This window comes from Melanerpes formicivorus, unplaced genomic scaffold (assembly GCF_026170545.1).
Source record: "Melanerpes formicivorus ecotype bairdi unplaced genomic scaffold, bMelFor1.0.p_v2 SCAF_43, whole genome shotgun sequence".
NCBI classification, from domain to species: domain Eukaryota; kingdom Metazoa; phylum Chordata; class Aves; order Piciformes; family Picidae; genus Melanerpes; species Melanerpes formicivorus.
In genome coordinates this window covers 5,059,899-5,077,211 of record NW_027142395.1, presented here as the reverse complement: position 1 = coordinate 5,077,211, position 17,313 = coordinate 5,059,899, and the positions used below count along the sequence as shown (strand labels likewise).

At 43.8% G+C, this 17,313-nt stretch overlaps 1 protein-coding gene across 1 annotated transcript in view; it reads right to left on the bottom strand.

The window, feature by feature from the left end:
* The window catches only part of PRKCE (protein kinase C epsilon), a 350,754-nt gene that overhangs the window by 56,071 nt on the left and 277,370 nt on the right, over positions 1-17,313 (bottom strand). Inside the window, exon 11 of the mRNA XM_068158885.1 lies at positions 6,433-6,587. Coding sequence (XP_068014986.1) covers positions 6,433-6,587 — 155 coding nt within the window. The remainder of the gene's footprint in view (positions 1-6,432; positions 6,588-17,313) is intronic.

Here is a 17,313-nt window from a genome sequence, read left to right as displayed (position 1 = left end):
CAGGTTAAACAAGAACATGTATCATCTACATACATCTGCAGAAAGTGCACAGGAATGTTGAAAGTCAGCACAAGATGGGAGTATGGAACCGGCAGTTTCTTAACACCCAGTTTGCATTTTCCCCACATGAAAATAGATAGTAAGCTGATGATGACTGGGCTTAAATATACCAGACTCCAGGGACAGGTGACAGTGAGCATAGTCCACAACCTTTCATCAACATGTTCAAACTCAGCTCACAAGCAAAGTGAGACTCATAGTCTAGCCCTTAATTCCTGAATCTTGGAAACATTTTTTCAAAGTGGTGCAATTGCACAGCACAAACAACGACTGCCAGAAACCAGTGTCTGATTGACTGTACTTGTATTATCAGGCCTCAGCTTGACATGTGCCTGAATAACTGAGTGCCAGATGAGAGAGAAGGTGTGTCGTAGGGTTGGGGGAAAGGCCAGGCTCTTCCTCCCCCGTGTGAGTAGATGGAAGAAAATTGAAGGGAAAGAAAAAAAAAACCTCACAGCTGAATTAGCAAAGCAGTGGGTGCTGTATATTTACAAAGCAGTTTAGGGAAATGCAGGGAAATATATACAGAATTTACAGTATTTACAATATATACAGAAATAAACAACAAAGTAGCACAGAAATGAGAGTTCCCCCCTCTGCTGAGGGGGTTCCCCACCTCTGCTCCCCCTTCTCTCCCCCTTTCCCCAGAGAGGGTTAGAAAGAGAGAAAAAGAGAAAAAAAAAAAAATATTAAAAGCAGTTAAGTGTTAATTGGAAAGCGGTTAATACAGGCCTTGCAGTTTATCAGTTTCAAGGTCAAGCCTGGCTGAAAGCCCAGAAGCTGCGAGCCGCAAAGGGAGAAAAGCAAGACTGAGGAAAAGTGCAGGAATGTCCAGGATTCTCTGCTGTGCTCCCAGTTCAAAAGGTGCTTCCTCCCAGTCTACCAATGAAATTAGTTTAGATCCGTCTTTCGTTTACAAACATCCAACCACAATATTCCCTTTCTTAAGGGAACAGCCTCAAACGGTCACAAGGTGGCAAGGATAATGCAAATATTTTTATGAAGTTGTTGAAGTGTTTTTGACACAACAACAATAACATTATACCCTTAAAAATGCCACACTGGAAATGATTCTAAAGTTTATCTATCATAAAAGATGCATTTAGTAACAGCAGTATCTTTTATACAAAAATTGTGAGGTTCATCTTTATTACCAATACAAACTTGATAAACAAAACGAAGGCATATAATTCCAGTGAACACACAGATAATTGGATAAGAGTGGGAACAACTGCTAGGCCAGCTGCAAAGATGTGAACTTACAGAATAATTTCTATTGCCAAACAGGGAGCTAGTTTTTATCTTTCAGCTTCAGGGGAAATGAGGACACACTAGTTATTATAAAAGATGATCATTTAGCATCACCATAACACTTTCTAAAAATCTAACCAACAAGCCAAAGCATGAGCTAAAGCTAGTTATTTACTTCCAAAAATATAACTTTGTTTAGCTCCAAACAAATACTTCCACATACATAGCTGAAAAAAGATCAGAAGCTATAGCAGCTATTTTGAAACCTGCATTTCCATCAAACATCTTAGTTTATTTATAGATTCTCTACTTTCCTTGTGAAGCATTGCCCACACAAGCAGCATTTCCCACTTTGGAGAATAACCATTAATTTCACACCACAGTGTTTTTTCTAGAGATATAATTACACAGAAGACAAGTATTCTTTATTAAACTATGTGAAGGCATGTTAAGCAGCTATGTCTGGTAGTTATTCAGGAGCATAGGTTTTCTTTTCTCTTTCTCTTCTCTTCTCCTCCTCCCCCTTCAACTCCTTCCCTTTTCTTTCCTTGTTTGTCAGCTAATAGGAGCTTTGGAGAGATAAAGGAATGACCCATGGCAATAAATGATGCAGTGAGGTACAGAAAAATCAGGCTGAAACTGTTCTGTGCAAGACAACTATTCTAACATATACTTGTCATCAACAAATGAATTCTCTCTGGGCCTGGCACACTAGGAATGGATTCTGACATTTTCTTACAATTAATTCCTTAAAGATAATCTCTAACTTCTTCCTTCTACTTGCATTTTATAGAATAACTGGGATATGCATTTCATGAATTGTTGAGAATTCCCTTGTTGAGAAAACAAGTCACTTTTATTGACACTTCTTCACCAACAGGGAAGGACTGGTGGGCGATGTGGTGGTTGGAGGGTGTTTGGGGTCCAGTGACCACGAGATAATTGAATTCTCGGTTTTTGGTCAAGCCAAGAGGGGCGGCAAGAAGACCTCCACTCTGGACTTCCGGAGGGCAGACTTTGGGTTACTCAAGGAACTAATTCAGAGGGTTCCTTGGGATAAAGCCCTTAAAAACAAAGGGGTCCAGGAGAGCTGGACCTACTTCAATGAAGAATTGTTGAAGGCTCAGGGACAGGCTGTGCCAACGTGCCAGAAGATGAGCCGCCGGGGCAGACGGCCAGCCTGGATGGTTCATGAACTTTTAATGGAACTGAGGGAAAAAAAGAGGGTGTATCACCTTTGGAAGTGAGGGGAGGCAACCCACAGAATGTTTAAGGATGTTGCTAGGTCTTGTAGGAAGAGAATTAGGGAGGCAAAAGCACACTTGGCGCTTAAACTGGCCTCTACTGTGAAGGACAACAAAAAGTCCTTCTATAAATACATTAATAGTAAGAGGAAGGGGAAGGAAAACCTCCACTCCTTGGTGGATACGGAGGGGAACATTGTAACCAAGGATAAGGAAAAGGCAGAGATACTTAACACCTTCTTTGCCTCAATTTTTACTAGAAGGGCAGAACGTCTTCCTGACAGCTGGCCTGCAGAGCTAGCAGAAGGAGCCAGGGAGCTGTACAGTTTCCCTATGTTCCATGAGGCGGTGGTTGGAACTCTCCTTAGCAGCTTGGATCCCCACAAGTCCATGGGACCAGATGGGATTCAGCCTAGGGTGCTGAGAGAGCTGGCAGATGAGCTGGCCAAGCCACTCTCCATAATTTTCCAGCAGTCCTGGCTCACTGGAGAGGTCCCAGAGGACTGGAAGCTGGCCAACGTGGTGCCCATCCATAAGAAGGGCCGGTTGGATGAGCCAGGGAATTACAGGCCTGTCAGCCTGACCTCAGTGCCAGGCAAGATCATGGAACAGGTCATCCTGAGTGCAATAACACAACACTTACAGGATGGCCAAGGGATCAGGCCTAGCCAGCATGGATTTAGGAAGGGCAGGTCCTGCCTGACCAATCTGATCTCTTTCTATGATCAGGTGACCTGCCTGGTGGATGTGGGGAGGCCTGTGGATGTAGTCTACCTGGACCTCAGCAAGGCCTTTGACACCATCCCCCATAGCAAACTGCTGGCCAAGCTGTCAGCCCATGGCTTGGACGGGAGCACACTGCGATGGGTTAGGAACTGGCTGGAGGGCCGAGCCCAGAGAGTGGTGGTGAATGGTGCCACATCCAGCTGGCAGCCAGTCACTAGTGGTGTGCCCCAAGGATCAGTGCTGGGCCCTGTGCTCTTTAACATCTTTATTGATGATCTGGATGAGGGCATTGAGTCCATCATCAGTAAATTTGCTGACGACACCAAGCTGGGGGCAAGAGTTGATCTGCTGGAGGGTAGAGAGGCTCTGCAGAGAGACCTCGACAGGCTGGACAGATGGGCAGAATCCAATGGCATGAGATTTAACACATCCAAATGCCGGGTTCTGCACATTGGCCACAACAACCCCATGCAGTGCTACAGGCTGGGGTCAGAGTGGCTAGAGAGCAGCCAGGTGGAGAGGGACCTGGGGGTGCTGGTCAATGGTAGGCTGAACATGAGCCTGCAGTGTGCCCAGGCAGCCAAGAGGGCCAATGGCATCCTGGCCTGCATCAAGAACAGTGTGGCCAGCAGGAGCAGGGAGGTCATTCTGCCCCTGTACACTGCACTGGTTAGGCCACACCTCGAGTACTGTGTCCAGTTCTGGGCCCCTCAGTTTAGGAAGGAGGTTGACTTGCTGGAACGAGTCCAGAGAAGAGCAACAAAGTTGGTGAGGAACTTGGAACACAAGCCCTATGAGGAGAGGCTGAGGGAGCTGGGGCTGCTTAGCCTGGAGAAGAGGAGACTCAGGGGTGACCTTATCACCCTCTACAACTACCTGAAGGGAGGTTGTAGACAGGCTGATGATGGTCTCTTCTCCCAGGCACCCAGTACCAGAACAAGAGGACACAGTCTCAGGCTGCACCAGGGGAGGTTCAGGTTGGATGTTAGGAAGAAGTTCTATACAGAAAGAGTGATTGCCCATTGGAATGGGTTGCCCGGGGAGGTGGTGGAGTCGCCGTCATTGAAGGTGTTCAGAAGGAGACTTGATGGCTGCTTGGTGCCATGGGTTAGCTGTTTGGGTGGGTTGGATTGGTTGATGGGTTGTACACGATGATCTTGAAGGTCTCTTCCAACCTGGTTTGGTTTATTCTATTCTAATAAAGGTTTATTCTAATAAAGGTTTATTCTATTCACAACTATGATTGAGTCCAAAAGCCTGTGTCAAAGTAGAATATAACTTAAAATGTTCCTATTGCTATTCCTGTTGCTTTTTAAAGTTACTGCTTTCATCCTACAACTCATATTATTTCCCTCAATTTGCCTCTTCTGATAATACCTCCATTATAACATGCCACTTACAATTTTATTGTTTTACTGTGGCATGCCAAAGACATGTCAGCACAGCTGCTGAATCAGAAGTTAAGAGTATCTTGCAAAGTTTAAATTTCAAAGCATTGTGTCATCAGAATGACATTTCTTTGGGGACTGAAGTATTTGGACAACAAAAAAGTCATATAAAGAACACAGGCACACAAAGTGATTCAATGCAGCTAGGAGCCAACACACAGCAGAAGTTACAGACAAAGGAAAAGAAGGAGAAGCTCAAGACTTTAAGTGGAAACAAATCCTCAAAATCCTTCACCTTTAAAAGTACCAACCTTGTCTGTTTCCCTTATGGTGGATACTTATAAATTCTGAAGTTGCCACCTACAACTATCTAAACGTACAAGTACATAGCTTTGGAAATAAATGCAGACAATGAATAGGAAATGTGAATGGGCAGCAAAGGTAAGAAATATATTGGATCTTCAGCGCCTGAAAACAAGCCTATGCAAAGTGGTAGGGCCAAAAGTACAATGCAGTATGTAAACGTAATACCAGTGGTAATAAAGATGGAGATCAAGAGTTGTAGCTAGCAAAAGCAACTGGATTCTTGACTGAAAGAACACCTTCAAGAGATATATTTTCCTCAGAAGATGCAAGGTCCTGGTGTTTGCTACATATCTGGAAAGAAGGTTCCTTCTCTGAGAATTTTCCTTTTGAATCCCAGTTGGTGGGAAAGACAGTGGCCTCTGATAGTTTATCACTCAATCATGGTTACCAAACATTAAAAATTCACTTATTTCAATTTCTAATACTTAATTCAAAGCCTTAATATCAATCTAGGGATGTGACAAATTCCACATCCTCACCTTCATGTTTCTTCTCAAGAAATCTGAGACGGCCTGTCCCTGAGATGACTACCCCAAAGCAAAACTGATGGTGAGGGTGAAAATATAAAGAGAATATAAAACCCCAGTTTTTAGTGGAATTTTTAGTAGACAAGACATACTTGTATCCCAATACCTGTAAAGCATGCTGCTTGTGTAAGTCCAAATTTATCACAAGCAATGACAGGCTGCTAAAAACAAATATAAATAGAGAGGAAGGGTGAAATGACAAGATAAAGGACTTAATAAATAACACATTAACACCAGTATAAAATTTTTCACAGTGATTCCTTTTGAGAACAAAAGCCTATCCGCAACAACATGCACTTGTTGTGCATGTGTGTGTGTGTGCGCATGGGTCCTGAAGATTAGAAATTGGGAGAGGGGGCAGAGGTTCAAATAGATGCAGAGCACTTGCAAGCAAATCAAAATCACCTACAAAAAGCCACTTCCAGATGGTGACTAAGCCTTCCCCCAGAGAAGAGGAAGGGGCATAAGTAAAGCATTGCAAATGACCATCCTGGTTGTATCAGAGTGGAGACAACTAGGACAAACAAACTCAGGAAGTGGCAGGGAGTTAGAAACTGAGAGGAAATCTGTGGCATGGAGAGGAAAGTGAAGAGATTGCACTGATCCGCAGAAGGTCACCTCTGGGTCGCATTGTGCCAAGGTTTTCCAAACCCACTTTATTTGGACAATAATACAAAACTGGCACACACAGCTGGTCACTGTTGCCGAGGCTATTCAAATGTTAACATTCTCAATGATAAACAGCCAAAAAAAGTTCTATGTAAGCAAACTGGAACAAACAGCCAATCTAAACTGGTTGCTAAGAGACAGAGGATTTCAGCCAAAACCAGCCCAGAGCCTCAACACTTAAGTTTTGACCAAAGAAAGTACCTGTAGATGACGCCATGTTGGTGAAGAAACATGAGTGCTGACGTGACCTCTGCTGCATAGAAGCGGGATCGAGGCTCATCAAATTTACGAGAGCGCTGGATTTGAAACATTAAGTCTCCTCCATTTACATATTCCATGACGAAAAAGAGGCGGTCCTGAAATTAATTAAACAGTGTTACTTAGCTAGTTTTGTTAGTTGCACAAAGGACTGCTTGAAGCCACACTTTAGATGACTGGAGAATTACATCAAGAAATGAAAGAAAGAAATCCTACGATTCTGAAAAATGAAAAGCTGACAACCAAAATACCCCAAACGTACAGACAGAGACAAGAGTCTCAAAGAGAGTAATGAGAAAAAGAGAATAAACTCCGTGTGTAGTAATAAGCAACACACAAATCTCCACACATCAACAAATACATGTGGAATTATAATCAATTTTATATAATAACAGAGATACTTACATGATGCAATTTCTTTTAAAATTCAGCTACAACAATGAAGAGATAAAGTTAATTCTGTTAACCTGAGCAAATTTCAGGCTTCTTATTCTCCTCTCTTACCAGCTCCTTTGTCTGCACAGTACATTTCCCAAATCATGTTAAAATAAACTCAAACTGTTAAGCCATTGAAACCAGTGTTCCCAATCTCAAATATATACACATGACTTTTTGAATTGCCTCAAACTGTCAATGACATATAATTATATTCTTTATGTATCAAGTTCTTCTTAATTTTCTTCTGATGCCTTCTACTTCAAAGTTCAAGTTTTCAATACAGTTTTCATGACAGAGAACTAGAAATGAGTTTTGTTTATGAACAGCAACTGAAATTTTCCGACAATCACCCTATTTTGGTGTGTTTCAGAAAAAAAACCAAAACTTAAGCATACAGTGAAGCAGTCAGAACTGAGAACACCAGGAAACTAAATGTGTGCTTGGCACATATAACCATTTATGATCTGAACTGGAAACACAGATGAAAGCACAAGCAAATAGATCACACACACCTACATGATACAACGTAGATCCTATTTTTTGTAAATATTTCTTATAAATTTTCCTGATCTGCACTAACAGCCCTAAATCATTACCTCTGCCCATTCACTCTTGGTTTGTAAGCTTACTTCACATTCTTTATTTTATTACTGTAAAATATCTACTTTTTCTGAACACAAGTTTAGACAGAGACAGAGGTCACCCTTATATGGCATGGAGAAGATATCTGACCATGTATTCCTCGCTCTGCATGAGATCAAGTGACACAAACATTTCATTCTTCAGTCACACAAAGTGACACACAGGTGTGTAAGTGTGGAAATTCACCAGAGGGAGTCCATCTCCAACCTTCATGTCACACTGCAATTAGGCTCAAGCTTGTAGTGCCTGATGTGCTGGGTTGAAGCAAAGGAGACAAGATGTGACACTGCTTTGGACAAGCAAAACAACAAAAGATGGAAGTTAATTAACCTCCCACAAATGAACCCAAGCCTGCAGACTACATAGTTTATACAGATGAGTCCAGAAACCAATAAATGCTTGCCATTTGTCTTTAATAATTTGCTCCAAGACTCAGATTCAAGGCATAGGACATAAAAATATCCTTAAACTTCAGTGTGTGTCCTAATCCTGCTCATTAAGTGCCTAAATGTTTTACTTACCAGGGATGTTTCCTGGAGGAGGCTAGAAATGTTTGGCTGACTTTCTGCTGATTAGAGAAAGAGGATGCAGGGAAAAAAATCCTTGTGCCTTTCCCTCCCTATGCTTTGGAAACACAGAAACTGCCCAAATTCAGGATTCATGTGAACTGGTATTCTTGGTAAAACATTGCTAAAAACTTTGGTACATTTTCCAACATTTTTCTCACTATTCACCAGTAACAAAAAACTACTAAAGAACATCATCAAACATTCTGCCTGTATCATACATTCAAAAGAGCATGGTTTCAGAGCCTCAACTTTGTTCTTTTTTTCAATGCTTGCTACTGCTGATAATAAGCATTCAAAATCACAGTGCAGACCTCTTGACATTAGTACCTTTAAATATCACCTTTGTTTATTATAAGCAAAAATATGCATTCTTGTTCTGCCTCTCTGTGGCAGGGCAAGTTTAGGCTCGAAGTGAGGAGAAAGTTCTTCACCAAGAGAGAGTCATTAGTCATTGGAATGGGCTGCCCGGGGAGGTGGTGGAGTCACCATCCCTCGAGGTGTTCAAGAGGAGATTGGACGTGGCACTTGGTGCCATGGTCTAGTCATGAGGTCTGTGGTGACAGGTTGGACTCAATGATCCTCGAGGTCTCTTCCAACCTTGGCGATACTGTGTGATACTGTGATACTGTGAATTAAAAGCTTGCTTTTAAAAAAATCTGATAGGTCTCAGATGGCATTATGATTTCAGATGCTAGAGCTACAGGAAAAATGCAGTCAGTTTTGTGACAGTCAGTCAAATGCACAGCTATTTTGGTACAGTACTGTAACATAAGAAGATGCAATGTCCCTAAGAAGTTGATGTCCTTCATGAGGCTCCCAATTACTTCACTACAGAATAACTCAAAGAACAGCTTCAGTACAACTTTCCCCTTTGCAGCTTCTTGCCTTATATTACCTCACATGGATATACTTCAATGTTTCAAGTACAAAACTCATTTGGTCTACAGACTGGGGAGCATCCAACTAACATTTGGCTAAAGTAACTTCTCCTAACACTTGCTGAAATGAAATTGAACCTTCTTACACCTTCGCAGAGTCAACAGTCTGGATATGACGGGGCACAACCAAGAAAAAGAAGCTGCAATTCACATGCTTCTGAACAGACATGCTCATTCTCCAGATTGCTACATTTTTGCTGCACCTGAATCTCAAGTATAAAACAAATAATGCTGATGCAAAGTGATTGTGCTGCTGCGTCTTATAGTTGTGCCTCCCAAACAGTGATCTTCAGCTTGCCATTTCTTAGTATGTTAGGATAAGCATACCATCATTTTTATATTAAATACTCTGTTTGATCCAAATAGAACCAGTGTCTGTGACATTCACCAAATGGCTAAATGCTAATACTCAACACCAGAAACTGTATTTAGTTAAAGCTTCAAGTTCCTTTATCAGCTCAGTCCTTTGAAATTTCCAGTTTAGCTAAGTCTAGCAGCGTATCTTGTCGTCAGACAGTCTGAACAAAAGCTTTAGCATTAGCTCCATTCACAGAGCTCAGCAGTACTCTCTCTCTTACCTTCTTCCTCATTATGCATATCCCATTCTCAATTGGAGAATGGCAGATTCTGCAGTTTAGTTGAATACTTCTTCAGAACTATACCTACTAAGACCAGAACAAACAGCTCAGTAAATGAAATTAGTCTGTTGTTGCATTTTTCTCCTGATTTTTTCCTGTTTTGCTGGGTGCACATTTCAGCTTTCCAATAAAAACACTGTTTGAAACTTCTGTTCTCTATTTACAGTGAGTCTGGGAACGGGTTTGGAAAGCATTACTTCCCACTGACTAACATGGGGTGATCAGTATGCAGTACAACATAAAAATGTGCAGCAGGCCAGAGTTTTAACATTAGAAGGCATCAGTTGTTTTGATGAAATATATTCCACCCCTATGAAAACCACTTTCTTAAAACCACTGTCTAGAGTTTTCTTTCTTTTTTCTTTAAGACTTTTTTTTTTGGTCAGGAATATTTCATGATCAGCTGGGACACAAATTTACATGAATAAAGAAATGCAAGAGGAGAGAGATATTTTATGAATATGAGCTGAATTTGGTAAACTATTACACCCCCCACCCCGATTCCCATAAGTTCAACAACACTGGACACACTATTCTGAGTTTTGCTAGTTACACTATTTTCCCCATCTTTCATCTAAAGTTAATGATCCAAATACAGGCTCCTAACCCTCTATTTCCCTTCTGTCATAATGTAAGCACACAGAGAGAATGAACCAAGGAGAATTCTGTGACTAATGAAAAGAATTCATCCTCAAAAAGGAATTGTGAAATAATTGTATTATGTCTGATTATATGTATCTCACTGTAGGTATCACTAGGGTGTATTCAAATATTGAAGTAGGAGAATATAAAGTGAATACCCTAAAAATGATATATTAAGGGACAACACAGCGTTTACTCAGTTAAAAATGAGATACAATGTATGGCTTTATCATTGATTGTGTTCCAAGAGAAAATTAAAGGGGTTTGGTTTGGACTGCATTATTTTTGGGCTCTATTTTCATAACATTTGAGAAGTATGCTTTGATGAACAAAATAAATGTATAGCAGTCCTGGGAACTCTTTAATTATATAAATTGAAATAAAAGGCAAAATCACAAACAAAGACATTATATGTTAATCCTCTCTTGGCAGCTATAAAGCAAAAAACAAAAAAGTACTGCAAAGTAATCTAATAAATTTTCCCAAGTAATTAGATTCTTTTACAGGGTTTATTTTAGCCCTTAATCATACCTGCTTTTCCTTGAATTTCTCAAAAGGTATGGTTGAATGAGAACACTTCAAATAATAAATGGAAAGAAAAACAGAGCAGAGAGCATGGGTAAGAAATTGAAAAGCAAAGTGGGTATCAAATAAACAAGCTAGAAGTCAAGACAAAAGAAGTTAAACTTCACTCTTTACACAGTATTTTCTGACCATAAATATAACCACTATATTGGACTGCATAAATGCCTGCCTTAACATCTATATTCTTCCAGTCTCACCTCTCAAATGTCTTGAGATAGTCTCCTCTATGCATTATGTCATCACAAGTGGACTCCGAAAGCAACTTCTCTTCTAGTCTCTGTCTTTATCACTATTGGGAGACTTGTCACTTAAATTAGAAACCTTTTTTCATCTTCTTTCCCATTCCACTCCTTTAATTGTGCCTCAGCTTCATTTTTTCATCCTCCTTGCCCTTCAAAATAGCCATCCTTTAGCTCTTAGTAAATTCTTCTCACTAATCCTTTACTCTTTATTCTGGTTATTACTACCACATTTGCTCTTCAAAACCATTCTCTGTTTTTTGGTTTTATTTATACCCTTTCTTTAACCTCAACTTATATACTATGTGCACTCCTTGTCAGTTAATATTGGTTTGTTTTCAAATAGAGCTTCTACCTTTTGTTTCTTTTGTGCATGTTTTTAACTGGCAAAAGTGGGCTGATTTCCAGAAACACAGAATCATAGAATGGTTTGGGTTGGAAGGGACCTTAAAGATCAGATAGTTTCAAATACCCTGTCATGGGCAGAGTCACTTCCTACAAGATCAGGTTGCCAAAGGCCCCATCCAATCTAGCTTTGAACACTTTCAGGGCTGGAGCCTCCACAACTTCTTAGAATCGTAGAATCATAGAATTGTTAGGGTTGGAAGGGACCTCAAGGATCATCCAGTTCCAGCCCCCCTGGCATGGGCAGGGACACATCACACTAGAGCAGGTTGCTCATAGCCACATCCAGCCTGGCCTTAAAAAACCTCCAGGGCTGAGGCTTCCACCACCTCCCTGGGCCACCTGTGCCAGTATCTCACCACCCTTATGGTGAAGAACTTCTTCCTAACAATCCTTCTGAATCTACCCATTTCTATTTTTGCTCCATTCCCCCTAGTCCAATGTGCAGGGCCTCATTGCCTCTCAAGGGAAGTAGCTTGTAGAGCTTTGCATTATAAAATCTTTCCTAGTCCTCCCTGACACCCTAAAAAGTCCCTCCCCAGCTTTCCTGTAGCCCCCTTCAGATACTGAAAGGCCACAATAAGGTCTCCTTGGAGCCTTCTTTTCACCAGACTGAACAGCCCCAACTCTCTCCAGCCCTCTGATCATCATCATGGCCCTTCTCTGGACATGTTCTAGCACCACCAGATGCTTCTTGTGATAGAGGCTCCAGATCTGGATGCAGTACTCCAGGTGGGGTCGCACCAGAGCAGAGTAGAGGGGGAGAATCACCTCCCTCAACCTGCTGGCTATGCTTCTCTTGATGCAGCCCAGGATGGGATTGTCTCTCTGGGTTGCAAGTGCTCACTGCTGGCTCATGTTGAGCTTCTCATCCACCAGCACCCCCAAGGCCTTTTCTCCAGGGCTGCTCTCAAGCCAGTCCCTGCCCAGCTAATATCAGTTCCTGGGATTGCCCTGACCCAGCTGCAGGACCCAGCACTTGGTCTTGTTGAACCTCATGAGGTTGTCACGGGCTCACCTCTTCAACCTGTTAAGGTCCCTCTGGATGGATCCCTTCCCTCCAGCGTGTCTGCTGCACCACACAGCTTGGTGTTATCAGCAAACCTGCTGAGGGTGCACTCAATGCCACTGTCCATGGCACCAACAGAGATGTTAAACAAGAGTAGTCCCAGGACTGATCCCTGAGGGACTCCACTTGTCACTGGCCTCCACTTGGACATGGACTCATTGACAGCCACCCTTTGGGTGCAGCCACCAAGCCAGTCCTTCATCCACTGAATGCTCCACCCATCAAACCCATCCTGCACCAGCTTGGAGACCAGGTTGTGGTGTGGGACAGTCTTGAAGGCTTTGCTCATGTCCAGCTGAATGACCTCAGTTGCTTGGCCTTCATCTGTTAATGTGACCTTGTCATAGAAGGCCACCAGGTTTGTCAGGTACGATTTGCCTTTGGTGAAGCTGTGTTGATTGTACCAAATCACCTCTGTTATTCTTCTGCCTCAGCAGTGCCCCCAGGAAGATCTGCTCCAAGATCTTACCAGGCACAGAGGTGATACTGCTTGGCCTATAGTTCCCTGGGTCATCCTTCTTTCCCTTCTTGAAAATGGGAGTTATGTTTCCCCTTTCCAGTCAGTGGGGTCCTCTCCAGACTGCCAGGACTTTTGGAATAGGATGAAGAGCAGCCTAGCAACCTCCTCCCCAGCTCCCTCAGCATCCCTGGGTGTATCCCATCAGGTCTCATGGACTTGAGCACTTCCAGGTCCTTCAGCTGGTCATAACCTGATCTTCACTCACCATGGGCAGTTCCTTCTTCCAGACCCTGCCATTATCTTCCATTATTATGGGAGTGTGGCTGAAGGCCTTGCCTGTGAAGACTGAGGTAAAGAAGTCATTGAGAACCTCGGCCTTCCCCATTTCACATGTCACCAGCTCACCTGTTTCCTTTCTGAGGGGCCCCACACCTTCCCTAGGCTTCCTCTCACCATTAATATATCCATATAAATTTTTACCATTCCCCTTGATCTCCCTGGCTAGGTTTAATTGTAACTGAGCTTTAGTTTTTCTAATCAGGTCTCTTGCTGATGAGGCAGCTTTCTTACCTGCCCCCATTCCAGCTGTCCTCCCTTCCACTCCTTGTAGAGTTTCTTTTTGTGTGCCAGGGTGTCCAGGAGCTCCCTGCTCATCCAGACATGTCTCCTGGCATTCTTTCCCATTTTCCTCCTTGTGGGTATAGTTTGCTCCTGGGCATGGAGAAGGTGATCCTTGAACACTGCCCAGCTTTCCTGGTCCCCTCTTCCCTCTAGGGCTTTGTCCCACGACACTTTGGCCAGCAGATCCCTGAAGTGATCAAAGTCTGGATGCCTAAACTCCAGGGCTGCAAGCTTGGGATACATCCTCCTAGTCGCCCTGAGGACCTTACATTCTGTTCCTTTGTGGTCACTGCAGCCAAGGTTATCCCTGAGCCTCACATTGGTCACCAGACCTTCTCCATTGGTGAGCACAAGGTCCAGCATAGCCTTTTCTTGTTGGTTCCACTACCATTTGGAGGAGGACATTGTCATCTGGTACCTGGTTGTGTTGTCCCTCCAGCAGATGTCAGGGTGGCTGAAATCCCCGAGGACCAGGGCCTGTGAACGTGAAGCCACTTCTCTTTGTCTGTGGAGTGCCTCATCTGTTTTGTTCTGATGGTCAGGTGGCCTGTAGCAGACCCTTACAGTAACATCACCTTCCAGCTTACCATCCTTGCCCAGGTGGAGCTCCACTGATTCCAGCTGGTCACTGATACAGAGAGCAACACCTTCTCCCCTGCATGTCCTTTGTAAAGAGCTTGTACCGGTCATCTATCCCTACATTCCAGTCATGGGAATCATCCCACCAAGTTTCACTATGTCATAGCATTCCAGCAGCACAGTGTCCTTAATTCATCCTGTTTGTTGCCCAGGCTGTGTGCATTTGCATAGGGGCACTTCATCTATGCTGGCAGTGCCACCCTCTTAGGTGAATCCCCCTTGGTTCCCTTGGGGTTTCCTTGGCTTGCCTCAGGGCAACAAGTGGAAAGACCTTGCTAGCATCCCTCTCTCTGCCTCTGGCAAGCTGCCCTGATGTCTGTCACAGGCAAGCATGAGATTAACAATCCCTTCCCTTTTCAAATCTAGTTTAAAGCCCTATCAATGAGCCTTGCCAACTACTGCCCTAGAATCCTTTTGCCCCTCTGGGATGAGTGCATCCCATTGGTTGCTTGCAGCTCTGGTGCCCTGTAAACTGAGCTGTGATCATAAAATCCAAACCCCTGTCAATGACACCAGTCCCAGAGCCATGAATTGACCTCTTGGCTCTTCCTGAATATTCCCTCATCTATTACTGATGTCAGAGGGATGGAGAAGAACACAACTTGAGCTCCTGATCCCTTTAGCAGTTGCCCCAAGGTCCTGAGGTCTCTTTTAATTGATTGTGAGCCTCTCACTGCTGCATCATCACTACCCACCTGAAAAACCAGCAGTGGGTAACGGTCTGAAGGATTCACAAGGGTGGGAAGCTTACCTATGACAGCCTTTACCCAGGCCCCAGGGAGCCAGCAGAGCTCTCTATGAAGTGGGTCTGGTCTGCATATCAGCCCTCTGCTCCCCTCAGCAGGGAGTTGCCTACAACAATGTTTCAGGGTCAGTTTTTACGGCTGGCCTGAGGCAGGTCAGCCTTGGTGGCACTTCTGGCCCTTGTGGCACTTTTGGCCTTTGTGAGTGCTTGTCCTTGTGCACAACCAGTTCCTTCTGCAGAGCCTTGCATCTGTTCTGCAAGGGCACTGTGGGTGGTGTACTTCCCAAAAGAGCACAATTGCTCTGTTTGTATTGTTTGTTTCATTGACCCTGCACATGTGAGTTACTGCAGTTACTGCAGGGGTGCTGGGGGCTTGCTGATGAGAGGATATTTAATCCTCTGCCCTACTAAGAGTCTACTCCCATCCTGTATTTGTAAAGATCAGCTTATGAAAGTTATCAATTTCCCTCTTACTCTCCCTGATGCTTCTTAACTACTCACCTCTTCCCTGAGCTCCACCACTCCATCCTGGAGCTGTGCCAACCGGCTAAGCAGGTCAAAACCTGCTCACACCTCACACACCCATAGACAGTGTTGCCCCCTGTTGCCTGTGAAAGGCTATAGCATTCCTCACAACCTGTGGCCTGAGTGCCAATATCCATTTTGGTGGGTGCAGAGAGCACAGTCTTCCTCCAAATAGCCACCATCATGCCTTCAGTAAAACTGAAGCACTTTGTGTCCTGCCCGTATGCCCTGCTTGTGCCAGCTACTGAGCTAATTCACAAGGAGTCCCTGGGGTACACTCAGTCTCTATTCGCTCTCCCTGTGCCTGTTAGCCTGCCTGTACCAATGGCCACTTGGTCCCAGCTGTGTGCCCACCTCCCACCCCTTTAATGCCCCACTCGCTAGGTTCCAACAAGCAAGACAGCTGTTGCCTTGCAGCTCGCAGTCCGAGAGCAACCTGTTCCATTGCCTCACCACCCTCATGGCGCAGAACTTACCCCTAACATCTAATCTAAATCTAACTTCTTCCAGTCTGAAGCCATTATCCCTTGTCCTGTTGCTACATGTCCTTATCGAAAGTTCTTCTCCAGCTGTCCTGTAGGTCTTCTTCAAAGACTGGAAAGCTGCAATAAGGTCTCCCGGGAGCCTTCTAACCCAACTCTCTCAGCCTGTCTTCCTAGGAGAGGGGCTCCTGCTCTCTGATCCACCACTAGACCTGTTCTAACAGTTCTATGTCCTTGTCTTGGAGACTCCAGAACTGGGCACAGTATTCCAGGTGGGGTCTCACAAGAGTGGAGCAGAATGGTGAGAATCACCTCTCTTGACCTGCTGGCTACGCTTCTTTTGATACAGCTCAGGATTTAGTTGGCTGGCTGGGCTGCATGGGCAAATTGCTAGCTCACATTGACCTTCTCATCAACCATCACCCCCAAGTCCTTCTACCCTGGAGTGCTCTCTATCCATTTTCTGCCCAGCTTGTATTTTTGCTTGGACTAGGCTTTGTTGAACTTTGTAAGGTTGAAATTGGCCCACCTCTCAAGCCTGTCCAGGCCCTTTCCTCCAGCACATTGACCACACCATACAGCTTGGTGCTGTCGGCAAACTTGCTGAGGGCGTGCTCTGTTGCACTGTCCATGTTGCTGACAAAGATGTTAAGCAGCACTGGTGCCTGTACCAATCCCTAAGGACCACCACTTAACACTTGCCTCCAATTAGACATTGAACCATTAACCATCACTCTTTAACTCCTCTTAAGACATCAAGCCACTGACCATCACTATCTCCACTTAGACATTTTGCCATTGATCATTGTTCTTTGAGTGTGATCATCACACAAATTCTGTATTCACTGAATGGTCCACCTATCAAATTCCTGTCTTTCCAATTTAGAGACCAAGACATCTTGGGGGACAGTGTTAAGTGCTTTGCACAACTCCAGGTAGACAACATCAGTTTCATAGTTTCATAGTTTCATTCAGGGTTGGAAGGGACCACAACTCTTGTCCATCAATGCTGTTATCCTATCATAGAAGGCCATCAAATTTGTCAGGCAAGGTTTGCCCTTGGTAAAGCCATGTTGGCTGCCATCCGTAACCTCCTTGTTTTACATGTGCCTTATCAGACTTTCCAGGAGGATCTACGCCATCATTGTGCTATAATAGTAATAAACTCTCAGGACATAGTAGGCTCA